The 19,008-nt window shown below is 40.4% G+C and overlaps 1 protein-coding gene across 12 annotated transcripts in view; it reads right to left on the reverse strand.

Annotated features, from left to right (window-relative positions):
* SYNE1 (spectrin repeat containing nuclear envelope protein 1) overlaps positions 1-19,008 on the reverse strand; it is a 501,907-nt gene that overhangs the window by 87,011 nt on the left and 395,888 nt on the right. For all 12 annotated transcript variants that reach the window (XM_073337684.2, XM_073337695.2, XM_073337685.2 and 9 more), the window contains 8 exons: positions 18,641-18,837; positions 17,526-17,658; positions 16,836-17,018; positions 14,898-15,047; positions 9,103-9,279; positions 6,109-6,264; positions 2,439-2,594; positions 809-979 (listed from right to left, as the gene is read on the reverse strand). In XM_073337684.2, coding sequence (XP_073193785.2) covers positions 809-979; positions 2,439-2,594; positions 6,109-6,264; positions 9,103-9,279; positions 14,898-15,047; positions 16,836-17,018; positions 17,526-17,658; positions 18,641-18,837 — 1,323 coding nt within the window. The remainder of the gene's footprint in view (positions 1-808; positions 980-2,438; positions 2,595-6,108; positions 6,265-9,102; positions 9,280-14,897; positions 15,048-16,835; positions 17,019-17,525; positions 17,659-18,640; positions 18,838-19,008) is intronic.

Here is a 19,008-nt window from a genome sequence, read left to right on the forward strand (position 1 = left end):
AGTGCAGCACCGTTTCGGTACTGATCTCGGTACTGCCAGATGAAAACTAGTCCAAAAAGACCTAAGACAAAAGAATCTATCACTAAAACTAGCTAAAACTAACTTAAACTTAACTAACTAACTACTTCCTAACAATAACAGAGTACAAATACAAAGGAAGGAGAAAGCTTATGACAACAAGTCTGATATGGTTCCAACAACTGCCACTGGTGGTAAGAAGGGACTGAGGAGGGTTGGGGGCGGCTCTGCCCTCTTATACTAGCAAGCAGTAGCCTATGGAGACAGAGTCGCTCAAGCCGCCCTGATGGGTACTGCTAAGGGAAAGAGTTCTCCGACAACTGAGCACAAGGTGCGCACTCACCAACAGTGAAATGGACATGTGCAAGCACTTGAAGAACTTATGATAAACAAATGAAACTGACTTTACTTTAATTGTTCAGGGATGGAGAAATGCAGAAGTGATCAGAGCACGAATAAAGACAAGTAATTTGGATTTTAAAAATTCTATTAATATTCATATATTTCTAACAACTAGAGATGATTAGAAAATTTAGAGAAAAAACAATATTTTGATTAAAAAAGCAATTTCACAAAAAGTTACTTTTAAAAATAAATTCAGGACCAGCTCTTCTAGAAACGTGTCTAAGGACATTTGTTAACATCGAAGGTTTTGGCTTGGCAGCACATCTAAGATTCCATATTTGAAGGGCCAGATTCTGCAGTCAGCTATGTCAGTGCAGCACTGAGGGCAGAATTTATCTCCAAATCTTTTCTTAAGATGTCAGGAGGCTCAGTTCTTATTCGTCACCTGAAGGTTATCGACTTGGACTTTCACTGCTTCCAATGAACCTGTGAGGAGATGAAAGCGGGACAAAGAATATCTAGCTTCCATCAGGTAACTATTCAGTTCTTCATAAGCCACTTTGTGAATGCTCCACTGATCAAGCACAGACTGCAACAATATCTTCAGCTGGCCGACCTGGGAGAAAGAAAACAAACCATCAATATGAAATGTGTGAGACGCATTTGCTATTTGCTTAAATTATTTCCCTTCATTTGATCTTGAATTTAAAAAAGGGTAAGCGCTCCAGGCTCAGCGCTATTTGTTTTACAGTCAGGCTTAACAAGAAATGTGCTTGATCACATAACAATTCTGGCCAAGATTTTCAGATGCGATTAGTGATTTTGGGTGTCTCAGTCTTTGGTTATACAACATATGACACCTTAAAGGGGATCTGATGTTCAGTACTTAGCCCTTAATCCACATGGTTTGTCATTAATGATAGCACACACAATGACTATGAGAAAAACTATTTTTCACAGGTGTTGATCAGGCTTTTTCATGGGCCAGTACACAGCAGGGTGAGGTATTAGAACATCTCTGAAGCTCCTGCCTTGTTCCCTAGAATCTCAGCTTCCTTTTTTTTTTTAAAAAAAAGCAAGTTTCTAGTTGTTATGGGTGAGAAAAAATATCTGAGATACATGAACTGAGTGTAAGCATTGCAGCGTTGTCTGCAGAAAGCCTGGAACAGTATATCCGAGAGTTGTGAACTGCCCCCTGAATCCTAGTGAGGCAGTAACTCAGAAGCCTACTGACGATAGATAATGATGCTGACATTTGAATTATTCTTCATTAAAAGAAAGGGACCGATCTGCACAAGTTACTGTAAATGGTGTCTCGTTTGGTGCCAAAAGTGATTTGCGTTTGGAAAGTTCTGCCACTCCTCCCCCTGCCAATCAAGAAGCAGTTTAGCCCAAGGAGCAGAACCAACAGCAGAGTCATGCTCCAGGCAGGGGAAGTCCAATTAAAAGAGCCCAGTGGAGCTCTGAGAGCAGCATTTTTTTATTTTGATCCTTTGCACAATTTAATGGGAGCAGCGTCTGATTTTGGAAACTCCTATGGGTGGAGATTACTTTTGTGGGTGGAGCTTGGAAGCAGCGGTGCTGGAACAATTTGTAGAGTGGGGATGATGAACCAAGCTGCAAACCCTGTATGTGATGGAAGCCACTTCAAGCCAGCTTCCCCCAGCACCCCTAGTTCCAGCACCCCTGCCGTTTCCCCCCTAATTCGACCTGTGGCTGTAGGTTTATTTATAGGCTCGGGGGCAGTACTGCATACACTGTACTTGTAATGTGTGTACTTTAAAAGGCGGCCCTTGTAATTAATACAGAACATTTCATGTGAAATCTGAAAGCACTGTGAAAACTTTGATAAATAAGAATTCAGTACCCCTGTGAAATAGGAATTTTCATACCCATTTTACATGTGTAATCACATGAAGGTGGGTACAGACTCACTGCCCAGTCTCCTGGAATATCTACTCCCCGCCCTCCCACTCAGAAGAAATCCACCTGTTGCTTTCTGGTAAGGGCTATCTGCACTCATAGGGATACCAGGCACAGTCTGCCTCATGATTAACAGAACCACGTTCTCTCACCATGTGGTCCAAATTGGCCCAGGAATGGTTAAGTTCTTGCAGGGTACTCATGACAACAGTAGAGACTTCTTCCTTCTTATTCCGGATCAAGGAAAGGCCACTCTGTTCTATTTTCTCGACTTCTTTTTCCTTTGCTTTAATCAACTCGTCCAACTCCTGAAAGAAACAAGCATTCATGTATTGGGTTTAGATCAATAATGCTTCCAGGTACAAAAACGCTCTGCAAACCCCCAACTTCTGCAATGATAAGAATGGGAAGAGCACAGTGGTATGCTTATTATTCCTTTAACAATAAAAAACCATCAACAATTTCTATGGCATATTTTCTATTTCCCATATTTACTTTAAAGAAAAAAACAATGTTAATGCTGAGTGTCCATGATTCTATTTACATTACTACAATGCAGAATATCTTGCTCTCATATAGGGTCCAAAATCATTTTAAAAAATAGCTTGAACTACATGGATCTACAGGAAACTGCTCCATTCAGTAGCAAAAGAGAAGCATTTCCTTGTTTCTTAGTTCATTCATTTCACATACCTTTCAATAGATCATTGGCATCTGGATTTAGTAATCCCAACATGGAGCCATTATTAAGAAATGGAGCACAGCAGCTCTGCTGCATGAGTTGCTCTGCTTGCAGAGACCACGCGCTTCTCAACTTCTCCAAGGCTTCAGCAGTTTTGGAGTGGAGTGACAAACTTGGAGGGTGAAAGAACCCAGAAAGGAAATGCTCTCCATGGCATGCTCCCTTGGCTATCTGGTGCACTTCTAAGTGGAAATCCCTAACATCTTGGTGAAGCAGTAATTACTCATCTATACCTATCCTGTTTGGAGGTAGTGTAAAGGGATCCATGCTGCCAGGTCATGGCCTGGGATCTGCAGGTCTGCCCTCTGGGCTGCACATTGATCCTGAGGTATCTGAGTCCGCACTCCCCACCTCCTCTATACCCCCAAAGCTACTCCTTTCTGAGACACGAATCAGACAAAAACTGTAGATACTCATTAATATTCATCAGTTAGCAAGTGAGTATTAAGGACCAAACCCTACCCAAGTTACATCCTTGAAAAGCCATATCAATAGGATTACATGGGCAGAATTTGGGCCTCGATCTATAACATACACATACATAAGCACATTCTAAGTTTTACAAGTATGATGAATTTCAGTCTATTGTTTATTCTTATTCATTTCATGTATTCTGTTCCACGTTTCTATTATTTTTAACTTTGTTATAACCCTTTCCGTTTCTCTAATACTCTTTACTTTGAGCTCATGGTATCAGTTTTAGCAACTAAAATGTAGAAACTAGCTGATAGTCAAAGCATTTGGCATATTTTTCTTTGCTGAATTTCAGTATTTCTACGTATTTCACCCTCATTCTCAGGGACAATGGCATATAAATTGGGATGGACCCAAACCAGAACATTTATCATACTCTCACTGCTCCTTAGTTTTGGTGGTTTAGATAAAATAGGGCTTGCTTCCAAACCAAGTTCGCGTTTTGGAATCAATGAGGTTTCAGAAAATAAAAACCTGGACTCCTTGGTCCATCTCCAGAGCATAAGCTTGGAATAATACTTGCATCGTTTTCATAACATCTGACACCAAAACAGTCAATTGTTCACTTTTTAGTGGTGCCAATTAAATCTGACATTTTGAACCAATCTAATTGAGTTTAATGTTAAAATGTATTATTTAAGTCTGTATGTGGTTGTTCCAAAAAAAAAAAAAAAAAAGGTGGATGTGATTTAAACTGGCAAAGCATCAAACGCCAGAAATACACAGAGAGCCAGAAATATTTACAGAGGAAACTGAGATGTCTATCCTTTCAATCTGATAACTCAGTTAAAGAGTCATTTGTTTCTGATCTATGATGAAAAAAAATAAAGGCTGCTCTTAACTATTTAAGTGATACTGGATCAGTCTCAGTACCTGTTAATACATAAACTGCAGCTTTTGTGTTAGCTTATCGAATACCTGACAATGTCTGACACCCTAGTGAAGTTATTTTTTAAACAATTTGTTTTTCTAATGATCAAAGTCTTGTCATTCACAGAGCTGTGAATTTGCTGACGTCCCTGACCCAAAGGAACCGCAAGTTTAATAAATCGGATCAAGCTTTGGACCTCTGCCAAGCAGAGTCTGCCAACTATGTCAAGTTGTGCTAATTATTAATGGTGGCTTCATTGTATGGGTTATTGGCTTTATTGTACTGAAATAATAAAGTCATTTGTACTGAAGCCACAAGATGGATTCAATTTGAAGTTCACAGGAGAGAACTTGAAAATGGTAACTTCTGACACTGCCAAACTTACCAGTCCTCTGCATTCACAGAAACACAGATGGAGTTACTAAATTCGTGAATGCTGGCAATATTTTATTGGACTTTCGAGGATCTCAGTTTTCCTGTGAAAAAAATTTCTAGCCCTTCTGATTATGAAGATTTACCTGGTGACTTAATTAATATAGGGTCATAATTACTGTGTTGATGGAAAGCTTGGAGAGAAAGAAATGAACAGCACCAATAGATGAAAATTCCCCAGGAATTTACCAGTGTTACCAGGACCGTAACACTGAGCATTACAGACTGTCCATGCTCATGGGGATATAGCTGGCCTAGTGCTCTGAATTTTTCACCACTGTAAATTGGTAATTCTGGTTTGTTGTCTAGTAGATTAAATCAGTCTGGAGGGATCTGATCCCTGATACCATACTGATGCTCTGGCTTGGAAGTCTATATCCAAGCTGATTTCTCTAGAGGCTCCTACTCTATTTTCCCTGATCTGAAAAGAAGCAAGACATTCCTTCACGTTTACAATTCCCAATATCATGCTGGGCCTACTGGACGAGAGAGCTGATTGTGGTTCACTGATTCAGGGCCATCTGGCCCTGAAGCATGTTAGGGCTGCACAGGCTCAGTGACTTAAGGCCAGTGGAGTGTTGGACATTGCTGAGCTTTGCTCTGATTGGCCTCCTGCCATCTCCATTCCATCCATGCCATGCCTCGCCGCCTCCTCCTCCCTCTTACAGGATGGGCAAGGTGGGGGCAGATGACTCAGACGGAACCACCTTCACCAGCTGTCCATCAGTAGAGAGTTCCCCGGCACAGGGGGAGTTTTCCACTAGCTGTCTCTGCCTGATTTAAGGCCCTTTGAGTTGCTTATGTGACACAAAGTGGCCTTAGTGGTCCAGAAAATCGGAATGAATTTGGTTTCTTTGTGCATTTTCCATAGGGAAGGAGCATATAGGCCAAATTTGTTTTAAAGCATATTTTCCCCAGCATGTCCAAGGGAGGGCATCAGAAGGAGGGGAAGCAAACTTTTTAAGCAATCAAGCACAATATTCATAACAGTGAAATCCAGAAAAGTGGCTGCCCAGAAAACAGAATGTATCCCTTTAACTCACAGCAATTCAGCATACCTGGGCATGGCCCTGCTTTGTTATTGCTATTACAATTATTAAGCTAGTATTCACATAAGAGTATGCATGTAGGTACATTCAGCACACTATTACTCCTTTGCACTTTAGGGGTGAAATCCTCACCCCACTGAACTCAAGGGGAGTTTCATCATTAATTTCAGTGGAGCCAAGATTTCACCCCATGTTTGTTAGGTGCTGTTTCTACATGCAGGAAAGAGAACCCATAATTTCCAAGAAAATGTTACCTGACAGTCTTTCACAGCATTCTGAACTGAAGCCTGATCTCCAATTCTCTGTTGTTTCTTCAACCTCTTCTCTTGGGTATCAAACCAAGTTTTCAGGCACTGCACATTGTTTTCATATTCTGTCCAGGATTCCAGCAGGCTTTCCAACAGTTGGATCTGTAAAGAAATACATATGTATACATCCTAAATGAAACAGCTTCTCTGTCAAGAAAATTAAATAATTCAGTGCAGATGAATGTTGATTTGTGCTTTCCTCAGAATTCAGTGTATTCCTGCATTCAGAATTTAGAACAGAGTATAAAGTCAAACTCAATTTTATTCATCCTCTATTTATTAACGATTAAACAGCAAAGAAAAAACTCAAAGAAGTATTTCACTGAGGAGTTTCTCTAGTGATCTAGCTCATGATACCCCAAATTTGTGACAAGCTGGAAGACGCTTTCCACATAAAAGTTTACATGGAGTGGAATTCTCTTCAGGTGAATGGTGATGGAGTGAAACATCATTTACAGTGAAGAATTATTCCAGGCCAAAATTATTTGAAGGTAATTTACTTCTATGCATTTGTGGTTAGTGAGACCCGCCACTCATTATGCACATTTGTATTTTAGTTTGAAATAAGATTGTAGGTTATTTGCTTTTCTATTTTATGTTTGTAGAGTGCCTGGCACAATGGATTCCTGATTGTCTGGCTATGTAGACTACCTCCTCAGGCCCTACGCTACCAGCACTCCCAGCTGTCTTCGAGACACCACTGACTTCTTGAGGAAACTACAATCCATCGGTGATCTTCCTGAAAACACCATCCTAGCCACTATGGATGTAGAAGCCCTCTACACCAACATTCCACACAAAGATGGACTACAAGCCATCAGGAACAGTATCCCCGAGAATGTCATGGCAAACCTGGTGGCTGAACTTTGTGACTTTGTCCTCACTCATAACTATTTCACATTTAGGGACAACTTATACCTTCAAGTCAGCGGCACTGCTACAGGTATGGCACCACAGTATGCCAACATTTTTATGGCTGACTTAGAACAACGCTTCCTCAGCTCTCGTCCCCTAATGCCCTTACTTTACTTGCGCTACATTGATGACATCTTCATCATCTGGACCCATGGAAAAGGAGCCCTTGAGGAATTTCACCATGATTTCAACAATTTCCATCCCACCATCAACCTCAGCCTGGACCAGTCCACACAAGAGATCCACTTCCTGGACACTACGGTGCTAACAAGCGATGGTCACATAACCACCACCCTATACCGGAAACCTACTGACCGCTATACTTACCTACATGCCTCCAGCCTTCATCCAGACCACACCACATGATCCTTTGTCTACAGCCAAGCTCTACAATACAACTGCATTTGCTCCAATCCCTCAGACAGAGACAAACACCTACAAGATCTCTGTCAAGCATTCTTACAACTACAATACCCACCTGCTGAAGTGAAGAAACAGATTGACAGAGCCAGAAGAGTACCCAGAAGTTACCTACTACAGGACAGGTCCAACAAAGAAAATAACAGAATGCCACTAGCCATCACCTTCAGCCCCCAACTAAAACCTCTCCAACGCATCATCAAGGATCTACAACCTATCCTGAAGGATGATCCATCACTCTCACAGATCTTGGGAGACAGGCCAGTCTTTGCTTACAGACAGCCCCCCAACCTGAAGCAAATACTCACCAGCAACCACACACCACACAGCAAAAACACTAACCCAGGAACCTATCCTTGCAACAAAGCCCGTTGCCAACTGTGTCCACATATCTATTCAGGGGACACCATCACAGGGCCTAATCACATCAGCCACACTATCAGAGGCTCGTTCACCTGCACATCTACCAATGTGATATATGCCATCATGTGTCAGCAATGCCTCTCTGCCATGGACGTTGGCCAAACTAGACAGTCTCTACGTAAAAGAATAAATGGACACAAATCAGATGTCAAGAATTATAACATTTAAAAACCAGTCTGAGATCACCTTCAATCTCTTTTGTCACTCAATTACAGACCTAAAAGTGGCAATTCTTCAACAAAAAAACTTCAAAAACAGACTCCAAGGAGAGACTGCTGAATTGGAATTAATTTGCAAACTGGATACAATTAACTTAGGCTTGAATAAAGACTGGGAGTGTATGTGTCATTACACAAAGTAAAACTATTTCCCCTTGTTTATTTCCCCTCCTATTGTTCTTGTAACGTGCTGGAAATGGCCCACCTTGATTATCACTACAAAAGGTTCCCCCTGCCCTCCTGCTGGTAATAGCTCACTTTTCTTGATCACTCTTGTTACAGTCTGTATGGTAATACCCATTGTTTCATGTTCTCTGTGCATATAAAATCTCCCCACTATATTTTCCACTGTATGCATCTGATGAAGTGAGCTGTAGCTCACAAAAGATTATGCTGTAATAAATTTGTTAGTCTCTAAGGTGCCACAAGTCCTCCTTCTCTTTTTACTGATCTTTATTGGGACCTTCGGTGCTATTTTATTATAAAACAAACAAAAATATAAATATACATGTGTTCTTTGACAGATTAGCAGAATTTGCTAATTTACAAGCAAGAATAATAGTCTGCTGATGCCCAATTTTAAGCTCAACCTGCCACAAGTGACAGATTAAGACTGTACCAATCTTCTGAGCACTTCAGTTAATAGACACTGGAGAAACAGAAAGCATTCATTCACTTTTTGTTTCAGTCTGAACACCACGGTCATAAGTGTGCAGGAGTATTTGAAATAATTAGGAAATGCATTAAGATAAATGTAAAACTGAAGGAGCTATGGTACTATCGGAAAGAAGATGGCATGTCTCGGAGAACACTGAAGCAATTATGTTGACACTAGATGTTTGGTTTTGCCAAAGGAGGTGTTCATATTACTCAGGACACGCTAAATTAATTTTAGTATGCCTGCTCCTGAATGAGTTGCATCTATTTTTAAATGCACACTGAAAAGCAGCTGTTTTTTTCTTACCTTTTCTGTTATCAGGCTCTGGAGGATCTGCCAACGTCTGTTCATTGCTCCAAGCTGTTCCGCAAAATCAGTCTTGTCACTACGTTTACTTTCCACATCCTGGCTGCTAATCTGTAGTACGGACTGGTTCACAAAGTCTACTGTCAACTGTTTGCAATTTACATCAATTTTAAACCCCTGGCAAAACAAAGAGAGAGGAGAAGAGGAGGATCCATCATCACTTTTCATACTTATTCCTGGAGAGTTAGCCTGGAAAATAGCATTTCTGGTTTATGATCTAGCAATAAACCAAGATGTAATATATCCAGACAATACACTACCGAAAAATGAACGTAAAAATATCAGTCCTTAAAACTGTATGTACTAACTTCTGGAAAGTATATTTCAAAAAAAATGATTACTTACCTGTTCTGTAAGTGTTGTTCTCCAAGATATGGGTGCAGATGTGCATTCTAAGGAACACACTAAGGTGTATTTGTGCCAGGAGTACCAGAACTGGAGATTTTGTGCACGTGCCCTATGCCACTCCTGGACCTTCCTGAGACTATGTAAGGGCGGTCCCCCCACTTCAGTTCCTTTGCACCAGAGAAGAAGCCGTAAGACTCTGATGGGCAGAGGATGGGTTGTGGAATACACGTCTGCACCCACATCTCCAACAACAATTACAGAACAGGTAAGTAACCATTTTTCCTCTTCCTGAGGTTGCAGATGTGTATTCTACTGAGGCAACTCACAAGCAGTACCGTAAGTTGGGGGCTACTGAATCTATTTAAATAACGATTGCAACACATATTTGCAAAGTTCTCATCAAATTTGGATGAAGTGGTGATGGCATAATGAATGAATGTACATACTGAGGTCCAAGTGGCAGCTCTACAAATTTCCAGTATAGAAACATCTTCAGGAAGGTGACAGATGTAGCCTGGGCCCTTGCTGAAAGGCAGAGAGTCTTTGCACAGGAGTACTGGCTACCCTGTAGGCTGTTGTAATGCAGAAGGTAATCCATGTAGAGATCATCTGCGCTGACACTGTCTGACCTTTCATGCAATCAGCACTGGAGACAAAAAGATGAGGAGACTGAAAGGCTTGGTCCTGTCCAGACAGAAGGCCAGTGCCCTCTAGACATCGAAGGTACGTAGACCAGAATGTGGTTTCAGGAGGAAAACCAGGAGATGCACTGGTTGATTTAAATGAAAAACTGACACTACTTTAATTAACAACTTTGGGTGTCGCCACAGGGCTACCTTGTCTTTGAAAAATACTGTATAAGGAGGGCCCACCATCAAAGCTTCTAGTTCAGATGCTCTCCTGGCTCTCCTGGCTAGGCTGGTGCTGTGAGTATTAACATGATGTGATCTTGTTTCGGTTTGTGAATGACATGTTGGATCAGAGGGATTGGGGGAAATGCATACATTAGCCCCAGTCTCCAGTCCAATATCAAAGTATCAGTTAGTAAGCCCAGATTTTGACCTGCCCAAAAGCAAAACTGCTGATACTTCTTGTTTTCTTGTGTAGGCTGACTAAAGGAATGTCCAATGCCCAAAGGATGGACCTCAGTATGCTGGTTTTGAGACACCACTCATGGTTGAGAGAAAATCTAATGCTGAGGAAGCTGGCCAACTGGTTCTGGGTGCCCAGTAAGTGTGTAGACACGGGAGTGATATCCTCTGTGATGCAAAACTCCTGAAAGCTCATTGCCTCTTGGCAAAGTTGGCTAATGTGAGCCCCTCTCTGCTTGTTTAATAGTACATTGCTGCTGTGCTGCTGGCCAAAATTTGGAACAAGAAGTCCTTAATGCAGGGAAGGAAAGCTCAGTAAACTCTGTGAATTGCCCAGAGATTGAGGACACTAATAAAGATCAGACTTGTGCTCCATCCAGAGTGTTGTGTTCATGACCCTTCTAGGTGAGCTCCCCAACCTATCAAAGAGGCATCTGCTACAGCTGTTGCAGCTGGGATGGGGGTGAGGGTGAGGTCAGAAAAGGGAATGTCTATACATATGGTGTTCTGGTTTATTCACCGCCATAGGGCATGCAACATTGCAGGTGGGAGCTGGACCAACTTATCAAAATGGTGCTTACTTGATGATAGACCAATTTCAGCCACACCTGAAGCATATGAAGACACAGTCTTACACACTTGGTTGCATATCTACAAGAGGCCACATGAACTAGCAACCTCAAAATGAGTCCATAAGAACAGCCATACTGAGTCAGACTAATGGTCCATCTAGCCCAGTATCCTGCCTTTCGGCAGTAGCCAATGCCAGGTGCTTCACAGGCAATGAACAGAACAGGTAAATATCAAGTGATCCATCCCCTGTTGACCATTCTCAGCTTCTGGCAAACAGAAGCTAGGGACACTTCATGGTTTTGCATCCCTGCTCATCTTGGCTAATAGCCACTGATGGACCTATCTAGCTCTTTTTTGAAGCCTGTTATAGTCTTGGCCTTCACAACATCCTCTGGCAAAGAGTTCCACAGATTATTGTGCATTGTGTGAAGTAATACTTCCTTTTGTTTGTTTTAACCTGTTGCTTATTAATTTCATTTGGTAACCCCAAGTTCTTGTGTTTTGAGGAGGAGCAAATAACACTTCCTTATTTACTTTCTCCACATCACTCATGATTTTATAGACCCTCTATCCTATCCCCCCCTTCGTCGTCTCTTCTCCAAGATGAAAAGTCCCAATCTTATTACTCTCTCCTTGTACAGAAGCTGTTACATACCCCTAATAATTTTTGTTGCTCTTTTCTGAACCCTTTCCAATTCCCATATATCTTTCTTGAGATGGGGCAATCAGATCTGCACACAGTATTAAAAATGTGGGCATACCATGAATTTATATAGAGGCAATATGATATTTTCTGTCTTATCATCTATCCCTTTCTTAATGATTGCCAACATTCTGTTTGCTTTTTTGACTGCCGCTGCAGATTGACTGGATGCTTTCAGAGAACTATCCACAATGACTCCAAGATCTCTTTCTTGAGTTGAAACAACTAAAATAGACTCCATCATTTTATATGTATAGGTGGGATTATGTTTTCCAATGTGCATTACCTTACATTTATCAACAATGAATTTCATCTGCCGTTTTGTTGCCTAGTCCAAACCAGGGTGGATGGATGAGACATGAGGGACATGTATAAGTTGTGAATCATTTGAAATCTCTATTGGGGAATGAAAAGCAGTTAAAATTGTTGAGTCATGCAGGGTCTCAATGAACTTGAGTAGGAATAAGTGCTGACATTCCCCTGTTCAGTGTGAGTTCTAGAGGCCACGAATCTGGTCCTGGGATGGCCCTCAAATCAGCCAACAATTGAGGTGAGGGAAGACATGGATTCTGTTCTTTCTTAAGCAGGCTGTGAGCACCACCATGCATTTGGTGCATGCACGAGGCACTGATATGCCAAAGGGAACTACTGTATACTAACAATGGTGGCCCCCCGTCACATAATCTGAGGAATTTCCTGGGATTGGGCAACATTGCGTGTCTTGAAGATCAAGGGCAGTGAACCAATTGTTACAGACTAGGGAGGTAATGACTGATGCTAGGGTAACCATGCAGTATCTGACTTGCTTGATAAACTTGTTGAGAGCCTGAAGGTCCAATATGGGTCTCAGGTGTCCTTGGGGATCAGGAAATGGCAGGAGTAGAAACCCCACCCCTGAAACTGCAGGGGACCTTTCTCTATAGCCCTCAGAGTAAGCAGAGTCTGAACTTCTTGTAAGGATATAGACTCATGAGATGGATCCCTCAAAAGGGACAGAGAAGGAGGTTGTGGAGGAGGGATGGAAAGACATTGGATTGAATATTCCAGTCCCACAGCACTCAGGACCTACTTATCTGAGGTTATTACCTCCCAAGCACTGAGGAAGTAAGATAATCTTTCCCCAAAAGCAGCAGGAGGGGGGAGGAATGGGAAGATTGCTGCTGGCTGTATTGCTTTCTTGACAGCTGGTTGAGGGGAAAAGATTGGTTAAAACTGGAGAAAGATGGCTCTCTCTTCTGAGGCTTATGTTGCCTCCTCAAAATGTCTGTTGTCTCAGAGAATAGAAGGGCTGTCAATGGTACTGGTGAGAATATTGCTGTGGAGGCTCATATTGGCATCTCTTGATGGTTGGACTATAGACTCCTTGGGAGCAGAGGAAAGTACATGAATCTTTAAAAGAGTCAACAGCTGGTCAGTCTTGCCCAAAAACAAAGATTGCCCATCAAAGAGTAGGTCCTCAAAAGATTGTTGAATATCTGGTGCTATATCAGTTTTATATAATTATGATGCCCTTTTTATTATAATTACAGAAGCTATCACCCTGGAGAGGGCATCTGTGACTGGAGCGAGGTCTTTGCAACCAACCAACCCTCTGCTAAGAAAGCCCTGAACTCCTCTTTTGAGTAGTCTGGTGTTGCGGTTTAGTGATGAGACAGAACACAGCTTTATGCAAGCAAACAGGCTGGTCAGCGGAGATGGGCTGTTTTGCCCCCCCTGTCTTTTACCTTTTTTTTTTATTATATTTTTTTTTTAAGCATTACACACTGCTATATAAAGGAATGTATGACGTTGATTCATATGCTTAGTTACCATTTTTTATTTACTATAATTTTGGTTTTTAGGCCTTGAGCCCAGGCTAAAGAAACCTTCCACAGTTGCTGTTTAAACAATTAAGTTTTTAGGGTTTATATTTAGCTTTTGTTTTTGGATAGAGCAATGTGTGCATTGCTCCTAGGAAACAGTCAGGGTGTGCCCCGCCTGCTTCCAGGTGGAATAGCTAGACATTAACCCTTCAGTCTGGCAATTTATCTGAGCATGTAGACATTGCCTCCAAGTTGAAAAAGTCATATTTTGCTAATAGAGCTCATTGGTTCACTATTCACAGCTGAAGCAAAGCAGTGGAATAAATCTTTCTTCCTAACGAGTCCAGTCTTTTTCCTTTGGAATCGACTTAAAGTTCCCCACCGCAACTCTCATTAGTGGCCCTGACAATTAGGGAGTTTGGTGCTGGGTGAGAGTAAAAACACTCGTATCCCTGCGATGGGATGTCAAATCTCGTCTGTACATTTAGCTGTTGGGGCTAGAAACACTGGAGTAAGCTATAAGGCTTTCACCGGCTGCAAGACAGCTTTGTTAATCAAGAGGGCTACTCTTCCTGGAATCGTTGCCTGAAGGATGACCAATAATGCATGGGTATTTTCCTATACCAGTTCAGCTTGAATACCCAAAGCTATAGCTACTCTCCAACAGGTACTACTGTGGGGAAAAGTCTCTAGCTCTGGTGTGCTTTGTGCAAATACACCTGAGGGAAGACATGTCTGCAGCGACTTGAAGAAGAATTTCTTTTTATTGATGCTCTTTGAGAGAAAAAAAATCTGACATTGAAAATAAAATGCTTATGTGCATATGTATTTATCAGAGTAAGAATGTTACCAATTTGAAAGGAACTGGAGTTAAGAATTTACATTCTATATAAAAAATAGTCTTTCAAATTTAATTTGGATAAGGAATTTTTCCTATTTGGCCTAAACCATTGTCTAGCATTGTTCGGTGCTAGAAAACAACAGTTACCTTCCTATCTAAGAGGTAGGTGATCTTTCTGTGTAAAGAATTCAAAAATCAATATGCAACATTTGCCAAATGTTTTGTGGTCTTTGGACAAAATTCAATCATAATAAAAATCAGTTATTTGCATGTCACCTTGCCTTTGTAGTGAAGTTACAGAATACAGAGCTTTAGTTCGTACGCTGAATCTGACAAAATAAATTTAATGTATTTGCCAACCATCCTCACTTAATTACCTTATACTTCTGTAGATAATCCTGAACGGCTTTATGTCCTACTACATTTTTAATATTCTCCTCATCCTCCTGAATGATATTTTCCATCAGTGAAATCCAACTCATGAGTTCAGTGATGGCATGACGAGAAGGAAGCTTGTCCATCTGAAGCTGTAAAGGCAAAGGATTTCAATTAATGACATACTGTCAAGAGAATGGATAAAAGCACTTTGCTCTGTTAATTAAGCCTACTCTATTTTTCTCTGTCTTCATTATTCTGCATACTTAACAGATCATTTGGTCTGGTTTTCTGGATGTTTATGAACTATTAAAGTATAAGTTCTTTTTGGAAGTATATTATATTACATATATAACTGTACATATTAATGTATAATGTGTCTATATAAGCAAAGAATCATATTTTAAGTAATATTTTTTAAAACAGTCACTAGTGGTAAGCAATTTTGGATTTACTTCCATTTGTCACTTTAGGTAGGCATCTGGATGAGCCTATGAAGATACCACTACTGAATTTTAATAACCTGTCAATTATCAGCTCTAACTACACTAATTCCTCATTGTACTAGAAATACATGGGTCCCCGGACAATATCTTCTACCCTCTTCTTTATTTGTTAATGGCTGATGAGCAAGTCTGCTGCAATGATTCGCCTCTTCTGTGCCCTCCTCCTATGGCAGCTGATTTCTCAATGGATTTTGGAGACTGGATTCCTTTCCTTGATAAGCAACTGAGCTGTTTTACTTAAAAAACAAGTCATTTTCAGCTTTTGGTGCAGCATTTTTAACTTAAATTTAGTTCTTCTTTTCTTTTAAAAGGACAAGAAAATTATTCTCCCTGATGGCAGCTTATAGCTCTTTATTAGATTGCTTCTTTATTTCTTAAGAAAAAGAAAAGTATATAACCTGCATTAGGAGAAGTTTCAGAAGGCTACAATATGGTACTATTTTTCACATATGACCAGTCATCTAACACAGTGGGCACAATTAAAACTTTTTTTCCTTTTTTCCAGTGTGTACACTATTACCAGTTCTAGCAGTATTCCTCATTATATAGTGAAAATTATACCTGCTTGAACCCATAATACCTTACCTATCAATGAAAATAATAGAAGAAAACTTCTTCACTGAGACCATTATACCCTGTGCAACAGTACTGAAGTTAACAAAGAAAAAGTATTAAAGTAAAACTTCCTACTTCAAACATCCAGTTTCCCCTATGAGGCCTGCATCAGCTTTTACTATACTTGTTTTTGTTTTTCCTAGAGTTGAACTCTGCCCATGCAATTTTGGCATAATCAAATGCATATATATATATATATATATGGCAAGCAACAGCCCTTAACAAACAAACCCCTCCTAACCTGACATTTCTGACCACAGGCTACGAAAAGGCTAAACTGCAAAATGCAAAAGTGACTCTCCCTGTTTCTTGCAAATGCATGTAATAAAGTTCTAATAAAAATATAGAAATATATATGTTTAAAAACACTTCAGGCTTTTTGCTTCAGTTTGTAAAATAAAATGTAATACTACAACTGCACTTGGGGTTTGTGAAAGCAAAGGACGCCTAGCACTGACTAGAGTCAGACACAGGGTGGGGTACACATTGTGTAAGTTTTGCCACAGAACTCTGCCACTGCACATTAGTAAAAACTTCTATCCCAGCCCAAGTGTAGGAGGTTGGAGGGGAATCATGGTCTCTCTTTAAGAGATTGCCGATTATGCCAAGAGATATGGTGGTTTGTGATGAGAAAGATGACGAGGAGAATACATTTTAACTTGAATTGGTCACAATTTAAAACTTAAGTAAAAGGCAATGTTATTGATCCATTGTGCCACCCAGCTGCACTTTAAATATTTCAAATGCAAAAGCTTTTAATTCAGTCACTATATTTCTCTGAACATCAAAGGCTGTAGTAGCAGTAAACTTCTCCCCTACCTGATGCAGTTTTTCTTGTACTACTGGAATTTGTGTAAGTAACTCTATCCACTGGCTGTCGATCTGAGACAGTCCTGCACGCAATGCTGCTGTATCCACTTTCTTCAGCCGAAGGAGCTGGTTCCCAGTGCTTAAAACAGAAGATTTCTGGGATGATTTGGCATCAACCTCTTTTGAAAATTTCTGTAAAAGGATCATAATTTCACAGAGATAAATATGTTATATTAACCAACTAGAGCTAACTTTATTCCTCTACTCAAAAAGAAACAATATCTTTTAAAATATGTATTGGATTCAGTAGCCTCTTACATTTTTGTCTAGGTGAAAATATAAACGACTTAAAATTTCTTTTTTTGTTGTTTTAATTAAAAGTACAAAATCTTTGTACCAGAATAAAAACCAGCAAGGCCTACAATCACTACATACAATAGGTGTTACGAAGTATGAAGGGCACTTTCTAGTAACTTTGCTCAGACATTCTGTATTTAACAGTGTTTAACATTCAGATATTTGAGGGGGGTTTTAAAAAGCAAGCATGGTATTGTACAGCCGGTCTACACACACAGACAAGGAGAACATTTTTTCATGTGCAACGTTTTGCTGATGACATATGCATAAACCTTATTAGAGTGGGACCATTTGTTTGCAATAAGAGATGAAAAGGTGCCTAAGGTTCCTAAACTGACTTACCAGAAAAGCATTCAGATGATCTCGCACCTTTTCAAGTTCTTGAGGGACTGTCACTGACTGCTGAGTCCACAACTTCAGCTGGTCCTTTGCCGATTGTAACCAATTAATCAGCTCAACTGATTCACTCTGATATCTGTGGGGATGTTAATGATAAAAACACTGTCATTGCCAACCCTTGTCTCTAGTGTAGTCTCTCAACAAATGAGGATCTCCACTGGAAGCACGATTTTACAAAGAACATCTCCTTCCCCTTCTAAAAATCCTCAAAAACATCATACGGTCATGAAAGTTGGTAGGAGAGAACTGGGGCTCAGCTCAAATTCTTTTTGGTTAATTGTCATGTCCTAAAATTAGAACTGTTAAATGCAGCTACAGAAATGTACTTTCTACTTCCCCACTTTCTAGCAATCCCCACCCTCCATCCAGAAGCAAGATGACAGATGAAACCTATTTTGTCAGATTCCCCTACCAGAGATCTGGTAACCAGGACCGATAGTTACTGAATAAAAGTCAAATTACAAAAGTTATGAATATTTTCCTGGTTTGACAAACTACATACTGAGGCAAACTTTCCCTACTCTTCACTGGGCTGATTCTACCAAATGTGAATGGCACAAAATGTCTCCGTTAGATGCACAACATCTTAATGGCAGGGTTCTATAATTCCATAATGGTCTCTCTTTAAGAGATTGCTGATTATGCCAAGAGATATGGTGGTTTGTGATGAGAAAGACGATTAGCCAGCCAATTAGCCCAGGGTCATTAGACCCAGAGCTTGAGTGCCTCCATATACAACAATGTTCATACAGATCATGGAGTTAGAGCTCTCAGAAAAAGCAAAGATTACTATAGTGACATATCAGCCCATTTAGTATCAGAAACATGTATTGGTATGTATTAAATTATAATATGGTACACAATTTTGAGAGTTCTTATGCAGAGAAGAGAGTCAGTTGGCACTATATGGGGGCAGAGGTAGGAAGTTTGGGAAGTGCAACTTTAGTATTAATTTGCTGTGGTTTTTAAAAAATAAACTAAGTTTTTGAAAACATAACTCTCCTTGATTTTAATGGCACAGGATCAGACACTCAATCCCTCAGTTTCATTAGCACTACCTTGTCCAGTGCTTTAGTATAGTCTCCAGTCTGTGCAGTTCCTTGGTCACTTTGCTGGTGTTGTTTAACCAGTGCTCTCCTAACTGGTTCAGTTGACTTTCTAGAGTTGAACAGCTGATAGCAAAAAGTAGTCTCTTCCCATCATCCAACACCTGGTAAAGCTTGGGCTGGTATTCAGTCAGGCTAGATTTCAGGCGCTGTAATGACAGAGGACAGGAAAGACAGTCAGATCGGTAGCTTCTCAATGCCCCATTTTCCTTTTGCTGGAGGTATAGCAAACTCCCTCCCTGTTTCAAGGACTTTCTTAATTCAGACGCTTTTTGGAAGAGAAAGAATGCTGCCATGCGAAGGTTAAAGAAGAGAGAATT

Source organism: Lepidochelys kempii, chromosome 3 (assembly GCF_965140285.1).
Source record: "Lepidochelys kempii isolate rLepKem1 chromosome 3, rLepKem1.hap1, whole genome shotgun sequence".
In the NCBI taxonomy this organism is placed as follows: domain Eukaryota; kingdom Metazoa; phylum Chordata; order Testudines; family Cheloniidae; genus Lepidochelys; species Lepidochelys kempii.